The sequence below is a fragment of the Aplysia californica genome, unplaced genomic scaffold (assembly GCF_000002075.1).
Source record: "Aplysia californica isolate F4 #8 unplaced genomic scaffold, AplCal3.0 scaffold00749, whole genome shotgun sequence".
NCBI lineage: Eukaryota > Metazoa > Mollusca > Gastropoda > Aplysiida > Aplysiidae > Aplysia > Aplysia californica.
Window position 1 is genome coordinate 180,992 of NW_004798019.1, and position 10,824 is coordinate 191,815.

At 40.9% G+C, this 10,824-nt stretch overlaps 2 protein-coding genes across 4 annotated transcripts in view; one reads left to right on the top strand and one right to left on the bottom strand.

Moving 5' to 3' along the window:
* Positions 1-531, bottom strand: part of LOC101856611 — a 9,089-nt gene extending 8,558 nt beyond the window's left edge. Inside the window, exon 1 of one of the 2 annotated variants that reach the window (XM_005109111.3) lies at positions 332-531. The gene's annotated coding sequence lies outside the window, so the exon portion shown is untranslated. Of the gene's footprint in view, positions 1-252 lie in introns of both variants that reach the window. The other variant, XM_035972580.1, reaches the window with a different exon arrangement.
* A 174-nt stretch (positions 532-705) lies between these two features.
* On the top strand, positions 706-9,099 carry LOC101857281. 2 transcript variants are annotated; one of them, XM_005109117.3, is made up of 2 exons: positions 706-986; positions 5,964-9,099. In XM_005109117.3, exon 2 carries the CDS (start codon positions 5,997-5,999, stop codon positions 8,913-8,915), a length of 2,919 nt encoding a protein of 972 aa, XP_005109174.1. In that variant the 5' UTR covers positions 706-986; positions 5,964-5,996; the 3' UTR covers positions 8,916-9,099. The 2 variants fall into 2 exon arrangements, with proteins under 2 accessions (XP_005109174.1, XP_005109172.1); XM_005109115.3 differs by having other exon boundaries at positions 706-943.
* Positions 9,100-10,824: the final 1,725 nt, after the last annotated feature.

The window sequence follows — 10,824 nt, forward strand, 5'->3', positions numbered from 1 at the left end:
GAAGTGATGTCATGCTGGACAAGAATCAGAGTCCGAATAACATTTTTTCATATTCGGACTCGAGTCCGAATAATTATCACTTCGTTAAGAATAAGTACGGTTAGACTGAGCCGTCATTAAGTACGGCTAGCCTCTTCCGCCTACAAAATGAGCAGTAAAATTTCACTTTTTTAACAAGGCAAGGGGGGTTTCATACCAAACAAAAACATGGACATGGAGGGGGGGCTTTCCGTCCAAGAACTCCAAACACACCTGTACTGTACTGTACACCTAACCAAAGGTATGGTTATAAAGGTTAACAAAGAGGCAAATGACTTTTCATTTCGAATACCAGGGGGACTATGAATCCATCAACCGCCAGCAGTGGTAGATCATTCGTTCCTTTGACTTCTTGGGTTCGTTGGGTAGCCAAGATCTCTAGACTCTGGGCCCTTCAAAATCATTCAAATGTGTTTACAAACAACCGGAAGTGATCGGTAACTCCCAGATTTTCTACGTTTCCTGGAAGTCATAACAAAACCATGTCTCTTACGATATCGACTTCCAATTTTGTTTAATTGAACTTAAAGTATAGGTAGAATAACCCCAAACATCGCTGCTTTGAATGAAGCACAAAAAGGGTTTAACTGAGACACATGACTGTATTTGATCCAATGAGTTGATGAGATTTATGTTTCCGAAACGACGTACTTCATCGTCCACTGCCATAGATCAAAAATAACAGACTGCACTGGCACAACCAAGGGAAACAATTCGTAGATTTAGAGTGAGTTTTACTGGATCCGATCATCTGTTGTGACCACTGACTGTGGCTGACTTGGAAAGTTGGAGGCTAAAAGACCATAATTCAAATTGCCAAAATGATCCAGAATCGTGTGTCTCACATTAAAAGGCTAGATCTATCTTCAAAGTGTTATCTAGTGGATCCAGTGATATAAGAAAAGTAATTCCTTTGCATGAAAGTATTTTACAATGGAAGCTGAAAGGTCTCTAACTAACTCTAATCTAGATTCTAGATTCTAGATCTAAGCTGAAAGGTCTCTAGATCTAGATTCTAGATCTAGATGCTAGATCTAGATCTAAAGCCCCGGTTACACACAACGATAAATTGTACAAAAACTGGACGATCTAGAGATCATACGATAAATCATTAGAAGGCGTAACCACCAACCAAATTGTACAAAATTCTGACGATTGGACGATGGCTTGGAGACGTTAAAAAATCTAAAAGCACTGCTTGGTATTTTTCGTGCGATCACGTTCTGATTTGGGGGAGACACGCTGTGACGTAGAATCACTTTGAAATTTGCCGCCGCGCATGATTAAACATGGGGCGCAAAATTTAAAAATTAATTATCGCATCTTAAAACGTATTCGAAATCAGCGTCTCAAAATTTAAGTAGAAGAGCTCGCTGGGAGCCTGATTTGATGCCTTATTATAATTTTATCGATTTTAATATTTAATTGATTGTCAATGGTGAAGTTGTGTATCAAGGTCACTCGGTGCATTGCACATCTCTGCAGTCAAGTCAAAGGTTGTACACTTCTACACACAACACTGTACAGTATGGCCACCCTTTTCTAAAGACACTGCTACTTATCAAAATGTATAGGGGAGGGGTTGGGGGGTGGCTCTCATGATCTAAAGGTACAGGGTATGCCCTTCATTCTGAATTCATTTGGTCCCGGGATCAAAACCTTCACATAGATAGAGTGCAGGCAAATCGCTGTCGTCTCAAAGAGACATGGTGGCTTTATGACGAGGAATCTTATCATTCGAAAGAAAACTGGACTATAGATTGGAACTTGTAAGCAGGCAGCACAGGTTGGTAAAACGGACAGTTCTAGCACGAATCTGATACAATTTATCGTTGCGTGTAACTGGGGCTTTAGACAGTGATTCACATTTGCACACTATTCTATTATTTTTGTGTGCTTCTGTGATAGTATCATATTATATTATTGTTCCTTATAATCCTTAAACTTACCATACTTATGGTTAATGAGCCTAGTGTTGTATTTTGCTTAAAGGACTCTGAGGTGAGAAGTTAATACAATAATACACAGGGTGGAGGTAGGTGGTTTGGTGGGTGGGGGAGGGGGGAGTGTTACAGTGTAGACTGATATAATTGTCTGTTCGTTTGATGTCTTCACCTTCACCTATCCCATAGACTGGATGTCCGTCAGGGCGCTTTTGAAGATTTGGCCACCAGCTTCCTCCACTCCTTCCGGTCTTACAGCTTTCTGATGGTGTCTTTGAGTTCCAGGCCTGTCCATTCCCTGATGTTGTCCTCCCAACTCTTCTTCGGTCTGCCTCTGCTCCTTTTTCCCTACTGCCTTGCAGGATCATCTTGGCAAGGCCGGATGAACGGGTGATGTGTCCATACCATTGCAGTTTGCGTTTTGTGACCAGAGAAGGTCAGCATGCATGGTCCAATTTCAATTTTGATCAATTGTTTGACTTCGTTATTTGTGATGTGATCTTTGTGTATAAAATACCAAGGATTTTTTGGAGGCATCTTATCTTCACAGACTTAGCTTTGATCCTTCTTTCAAGGTCTGCTTTCAAGGTAGGGATTTACATGCTTACAAAAATACTGACATGACTAGGGAATGCATCTCTGTGTCTGATCTTTGGTCTGATGGGGATACTTCTGTTGTTCCAGATAGTGTTCAACTTGGTCATTGCTGCTCTGAAGTTTGCGCTATTCTTGAGATTATTTCTGGTTTTGTGATCCTTCATCTGTCACTATTGCACCCAGGTATTTGAAGCTGTGTACGGTCTCAAGCCTCTGGTTGTTGACCTGGATGCCTACTGTGATGTTCTTGTTGCTGTTGGACATCAGTTTGGTCTTCTCAGCGCTGATTTCCATGCTGTAGGCTGTGGAGGTCTTTTCAAGACGGTCTATTAAGCTGACTAGTTCTTGCTCTTGTCCTGCAAGGCCGTCTATGTCGTCTGCAAAACATAAGTTATTAATCGTTCTGCCCCCAATACTGACTGTTCTTTCGTGATCTTCAAGTGCAGCTGTCGTGATCCTCTCTAAGAAAATGCTGAAAAGAGTGAGTGGGAGCAGACAACCCTGGCATACTCCCACTGTTGTTCGGAACCATTCCCCAATGTTGTTGTTGAAAAAGACTGCGCTCGTAGCTTTCTTAGCTTTTCTATGACTTTTTGATCAGGTTGGCGTTGATGTTGTATAGCTTTTCTATGACTTTGATCGGGTTGGGGGTCTGTCGAGAATGACTTTAAGCATTACTATAGTAGGATGGCTAATCAGGCTAATAGTACGATAGTTTTGGGATTGTTGAAGATTGCCTTTCTTGGGAAGGGTGATGATCAAGGATTGAGTCCATGGTGTTGGCCATTCACCTGTCTGCCAGATCTTGTTGCAGATTATCCATAGCATGTCTATCACCGCGTGTCTACCTGCTTGAACTATTTCTGCTGCTATCATTGTGACACAGGGCTTCTTTTTCATGCGATGTTTCTCAAGGAGCTCATTTGCTGTTTCTGTCATGGCGGTGTTGGAGGTGTTTATCAGGGAGTCAACTTCTGTATCATCTCGATTTAGCGCTAGGAGTGGAGCAAACTTTTCTCCTTTGTTTGCTTGAAAACATTCTAATATATGGTTGAGTCTTTGAGTCTTTCAAGGTTGAACTTGATCTGTGTGTTGCCTTGTTTCCTGCCTTTTTTTAAAGATGCATTGAAAATGTCAACATGACAAGATTGTGGTCACTGCCGATGTCTGCACCTGGAAAACTTCTGGTCTTGGCAATGTTGACACTGCTTTGAAAGTGATGCTTGACTACGATGTAGTCTATCTGATGTAAATCTCCGCTTGGGCTGCACCATGCCAAATTATGCAAAAATTATGCAAGTTACCGTAACACTATTCGCGACATGTTTTGCACTTTTTCAACACGAATTTTCATGATTTTCATGTTTTATGTACAGAAAAATTTAAAACAGAACATATCAGTATCAGTAATTTGTTGTGTATTTGGAAAGAAAACAATACACATCTGTACAAAAAAAAAAAAAACCCCCAAAAATCTAATCATAATCTCTGTAACTTTCAGCTGTAGATCTAGATCTAGATCTATAGAGGAAAGAAAAATGTAAAAAAAAAAAAAGAAGGACATCTGGACCTCTGATGCTGGCACATTACTAAAACCAGGAACACCTGTCAAACATGAAACCTGTCAAACATGAAACATCAGCAGACATGAGGAACAACTTTTGATGGATTGCAAAATTGAACATGCTCAAAGAACAAAATCTCAACCCATAACCAAGATCTTCTAACAAGGGAAATAACCAACTTTTCATGTAACTGAGACCTATTGCGGTAATTATTTCCCTTTAGTCACATGGCGAGGCGTTAATTAATTGTTTTGTGAAAAAAAGGTAAAAAACGTGAAAAAACGCGGGGAATCCAAAATTATGCAAATATTGCAGAATTACGCGAAAAAACGCGGCCGCACAATCGCATAATCCTACGGGGACAGATCGCAGTAGGCTCCGCAGATTCCTTCCCAGTCTTTCGCTGCAGTTTCCCTGATCTTAGCATTCCAGTCACCCTGTACCACAATGATATCCTTCTTTGGTGTTTTGTCCAGTACTTCTTGGAGTTGGGTGTAGAAATCCTCCACTTCTTCGTCATCATTTCATGTGCTGTTGTTGGTGCATATGCTTGGATGACACTGATGTTGAATGGTAATGCTTTCAAGCGTATGTATGGCCGTGAGTCGACAGGAAACTAGTCGGCAACCCAAGACCGTTCACTGTGTCTTTATGAATGAGTATTCCAATTCCATATTCATGGCGGTCTTCTCTGCCACTGTAGTATAGTTTATGCCCTCCTGGGGTTGATGTATAAAATAGAAATAGGAGGGTGGTCGCATATCTTTTATAGGATTTTTTATTGTAATGGAGAACTCTGCTTCTAAGCATTGTGATAGCGAGTTTGACTTTCTAATTTTAACTCCTCTGCTTGCTGAATTATTTTTTGGCGGAGAATTGTTTCATAACATATCATTGACTTTCACTATGATCTTTGTGACTGGTGTCTTTTGTCTAGTAGCTTTAAAAGTGCTTTGCTTTTGCATGCAGATGACCTGAGTTCAATTCCATTGAATGGAGAATTTTGCTTTTTTTTACCTTGAACATCTCTGACTTCCTGCTGGGACTCTGTATTCCCCTCAGTCCAGATTGACAAATCATAAATGAATATTACCCCCCGGGGCAGTGCTACTGACTGAAATGTCTTTAGGCCATTCCCAAAGGGGGGACATTAACATGTTATTATGCAAAGTAGAATGTAAACGGGCTGATTGATCAATGTCATGTTCATACTGTGCCAGAACAACATCGGGGGAACTGTTGCTTTTTATTTCCTCATCCTAACTATCATAATTTTTCCTCTTCTTCTTTTGTATGTTTGTCAATCTCTTGTGAACTGCTATAATTTCTTGGGTACCTTGATTGGCGAAGGCGTCTTATTGCTGTTAAGTAAGCCTAACTCCCCGTTTAGACTTCTCTGTGGACATCCACCCCTTGGCGCTCATTGGACCTTATGCAGTTGCGAGCGGCGTAAAACCTCAACTAAAACAAACAGCATAAATAAATAAATATTGACCTTCACAGAGTTGAAGCCAAACTCCTTAATGATGGAAATAGGGGTATAATCTGAAAAAAAAGTAGTCTCTATGTATGCTGCCTTTATCATTGGCCTACCTATTCTTTGTTGTGGTTTCCTTTACAGTCTCTACTTATGCACATCATTCAATTTACAAAGACGTGCTCCGCTCAAATGCACATTTTTATGTATTTTGTTTTTTACAGAACAGTTAAATTTAATCTGTTCCAGGTCCATCACCTCTATGTTAGACTTCTTCATGCTCTGAATTGACTAACGCTGCAAAAAAAAATTACTTGAATGATTTACTATTTCTCTTTCCAGCTAATCAAGTGAGAATTTGAGAGGGTAGCCACCATGGAGTACCACTGCTCGGACCAGCCTGATGAGAAAGAAGACAGCAATATGGCAGACTTAGCAATCTCTGTGTTATCTAATGCAATTGAGACGCTGATACAGGGGAATGAGTTAGTAAACTTTTCAGCTTCCCCTTTAGGCTGTTTCAAAAACAGGCAGAATGCCAACACTGTTGAAAACACGAGAAAATATTACATGGCACCGGCTGGGCAAACTGTCAGTCACGTAGAACAGAGAGATGCTGAAGAAAGGGGATCAACTCAGCCATTAGAAAAGTTGACAAATACACATCCGCTTTGGGGTCAGGTGTCTGGAGAAGGGAAAGTGAAAGCTACAGGTGTTGACAAACCTCGAAAAAGATCATGCTTAGGACCTGAGAATTGGAAACGGGTCAAAGCGAAGCGGTTGCGTGAACATGGTGAAGCTTATGAGGGCAGGTCAAAAAATAAAATGACAGGAAAATCAGAGCCCAAATATGTTGCTGAAAAGAAAATGGGTTGTAGATGTTCCTGTGCATCCGACCACAGGAGTTACAAATGTGCCAGCTTTAGTGAGGAGGAAAGACAAGAAATTTTCCAACTCGTTTGGTCAATGACAGAAGCTGACAGGAAAATCTGGGTTTTTGAAATGGTTAATGCTTTGTCCATCAAGCAAAGAACTGTGTTTCATGACTCGCGTAGGTCGAATACTTTAGCTTACAATTTCAAGAGAAATGGAGAGAGACTAAGAGTCTGCAAGACTTTCTTCTTACGAACAACTGGATTGCGTCAGTGGTGGGTTCGACAACGCGCATTGAAAATGCAGAATGATGAATCTTCTGTAGCTAAAAAGCCCTCTTCTGCCAGTTCACGATTTGAAGAAGAGAGGAAATTTTGTAAGGATTTTTTGCAAAAGCTGCCTTTTGTGTCGTCCCATCCTTCGAGCAAGGCATCTTCGTCAAAGCGTTTTCTAGACCCAACTTTTGTGACATTTGCAGATGTGTATAGACTCTACAAAAGATCATGTTTTTATAGCAACAAAAAGATTCTTTGTCGTCAAGTAGTGCGCAAAATATTTGAGGACTTGAATTTGTCAATTTTTAGCCCCAAGAAAGAGCAGACTGACGCTTATGTTGCACATGATCAGGATTCTATGTTCATTCCAAGAGAGGAAAAGGACCTAACTGATCCTTATTTTATGGAACCTGAAGAAGTGGACGAATCAATGGATATAGATGCTGAACATGAAATGTTAGTAGACGATGAACCAGTACAGCCTTCGGCAGTTTCCGAGACAAATTCACAGAACACAGAAACTGAAGAAGATAGTGCAGTAGAAAGTTCAACTAGTGAAAGCACATTTTGGGTCCAAGGGACTGGAGAAGGAACAGTTTTGGGTTTTGATAGGCCACGAAAAAGAAAAGCTTCAAAACCTGAAAACTGGAAAAAGGTGAAAGCAAGGAAACAGCGGGAACATGGGGAAGCGTATGAGGGTAGGTCAAAGAATAAGATGACTGGAAAGTTAGAGCCAAAATACATTAGGGAAAAAACACTGGGCCCTAGGTGTCCCTGCATGCCGGATCACAAGAGCAACAAATGTGCTGATTTTAGTGAGGAGGAGAGACAAGAAATTTTCAGACTTGTGTGGTCAATGACTGAGTTGCAGAGGAGATTGTGGGTCTCTGAAGTGGTTAATGCTGTATCCATCAAACAGAGGACCGTGTTTCACGACTCTCGTAGGACAAACACATTGGTTTATAACTTCAAGAGAAATGGAGAGAGACTTAGAGTCTGCAAGACTTTCTTCTTGGAAACAACTGGTCTACGTCAGTGGTGGGTTCGGAACTGGGTGTTGAATTTACCAGACCCTGATACTTTAACGATACGAAGACCTTCCTTTGCCCCACAGAGGTTTAAAGAGGATAGACAATTTTGTGAGGACTTTCTTCAGAAGCTGCCGTGTGTGCCATCTCATTATTCAGGGACTTCAATGTCAAAGCATTATCTTGAACCAACCTTTCGGACATATGCAGATGTGTACAGACTCTATAAAAAAGCATGTTCTGAAAACAATAAAAAGGTGCTGTGTCGTCAAGTAGTCCACAACGTATTTGAGGATTTGAATTTAGCCATCTCTCGTCAGGGGAAAGACAGCAATGACACATATGTTTCTCATGAACCAGACAGTATGTTTATATCAATGGAGAAAAAGAACTATTCTGGTGGTTGTTTTGAGGAAGCTGAGGCTCAAGACTCATTATTAGATGAAAGTGAAAAACTCATATTAGAGGATGGCCCAGAGCACCGGTTGGTAGCTTCAGGGACAAATCCCAGAAATGTTAAACACGGAGACAAAATAATGGAGAGACTAGCGTGTCAAAATTCTCATTGGATTCAATCATCTGGAGAAGGGACATTGGATATTGATGGATTACGAGACACAGGACTCTCAGAGGCTGAAATGTACAAAAACTGGAAAAGGAAGAATGGGGCAACTGTGTGGAGTCACGAGAAAGCTCATGGGGGTAGTTCAATATCACGGAAGCGAAAACTTGAGCAGAAAGAAATAGACAGAAGAATTTTAGGCGCGAGGTGTTCCTGTACGTTTGATCACAAAACGAACAGATGTGCCAGCTTTAGTGAGGAGGAACGACAAGAAGTCTTTAAACTCGTTTGGTCAATGACCGAAGCACAGAGGTCAATCTGGGTCTCTGAAGTGGTGAGTGCGATGAGCATCAAGCAAAGAGCAGCGTTCCCGGACTCGCGGCGGACTAACACAATAGCTTACTTCTTCAAGAGAAATGGGGAGAGAGTGAGAGTCTGCAAGAATTTCTTCTTGCAAACTACTGCCTTGCGTCAATGGTGGGTTCGGCAAAGGGCGTTGAAAGTTCAGGACGATGGTCTGTCAGCGGCAGAGAGGTCAATGTTGCAGAGTCTGTGATCGTCATAGGAAACATACTTTTTTAAAAGAAAACTGCATAAAGTATAAAGTTATTCCACTTTTTGGCACATGCTCACTTGGAAATCATCATTGATACAACTGACCACAAACATTTCACCTAAAAAATGTGTGTGTATGTGTGTGTGTTTTGTGTGTGTGTGTGTGTGTGTGTGTGTGTGTGTGTGTGTAGATGTGTAGGTGTGTGTGTGTGTGTGTGTGTGTGTAGGTGTGTGTAGCTGTGTGTGTGTGTGTGTGTGTGTGTGTGTGTGTGTTTGTGTGTGAGTTTGTGTGTATACTTCCCTTTTCTTTTTTAATGATCCGTTTGTCACAGCAGTACTACAGTAGTTTACAGTTTATAGTACCGATACAGAAAAACGAAAAGTTTGTCACCTATTCAGAACTTTCTTTGTTTGGTATTCATGCATTGTTTTTCTGTTTTACATATGCAGTCTTTTATAGTAATTTGTGTTGGATTAATTTGTGCTCCTCTCCTCTTAATGTGTATGAGTGGGTGGTTGGCGGGTGCTCTTTGTAGTCTGCTCTTTTTTTCCTATCTAACATCTACACCTACATCGTCCTTTATCTCTTTTCCTTCTTTTTTGAGTTTGTTACTCTTTTGTTGCGCACGTCTCCAAAACTGGAAAGTCCGGGTTCAAGCCTCGGTTCGTACACTGATTTTTTTCGTCCCCTCCTGCCCACCCAGCAGTAATGGGTACCGTACCTCACTTCGAGTTGGGGAAATAAAGGCAACGTCGAAAGGAACTGGCTACCCTACACAATATGCAGAAGGCCCAGGAAGTTGTCTCACAATGTCCGGATACAACAAGGTTTGACTGTATATATTGGGAAAAATTCTGTTACACAAGCTTAGGTCGCTGTTAGGTAGAGGTTGCTCTTATCTGGCTTGCTGTTAAATGGACACTGCTGTAATAAACAAAAGGATGGAGTTAGATGATGCCACTTCAAGGTCCTACTTCTTTACCAAAAGTCTGGGTTTTTTTTCTCTTGCCCTTTCTGAGCACAAGAGGGTTGTTATCATATGGACCGAATTCCATCTTCAACAATCTTCCTCAGTTTGATCTTTCCATCATTGTTTGTGGGGTCTGATGTGGTTAACCCTATCTATACGCCCTGGGGTCATTTTGTACCCCAGGAGTTGTATTTTTCTAATTTTAGAATACTTCTAGTACGAAGATCTCTTTGATTCTTTCAGTATTTCTCAAAAAATCATTTTGACAGACTGCCATGCCAAGAGTACAGATCGGATCAACGATTAAATTTCCTCTTTGAAAGTGGTGGCACAGAGTTTCCCACGTCGTCTGGATACGATAGTAAAAGGCGACGTACAGATAGGGTTAAGAACAAGAAATCATGATATATATTCTTGATTGGCGTCAGTGATTTATTATGAGCATAAATTTTGCAGGTAATGACAAGCAAGTCATCACTTTGCATTACGTGAATTGGTTGTTTTGCTATGAAGATTTTCTTTTTGCATTCTTTTGGTTGTTTGCTGTTAAGATTTTTGTTTTGCATTCTTTTGGTTGTTTGCAATGAATGCTTTCATTTTGCATTCTTCTTTTTATGCGTTTATTGGACATTGTTTATGTTTGTTTCTTCCCTCCACCTCAACGTTGTTCTCAGAGAGCTTGACCGTATCATTCCTGTAGAGACTCTTTGTGTGTCATATTATGTATTATATGTAAGTATGTACAGTTGAAATTGTCCTAATGGTCACCCATTGTGGAGGTGAAAGGTGGTTATCCTAGACGTAGACAGATGATTGTCTTGGACAGTGCCATTAAAAAATGCAAGAGGGGAAGTAGGCCATATGATCATTTCGACAGGTGATTGTTTTGGACAGGTGGCAGTTGAAGCAGGTCGCAGGAAGCAACTGTTAAGCTTGTCA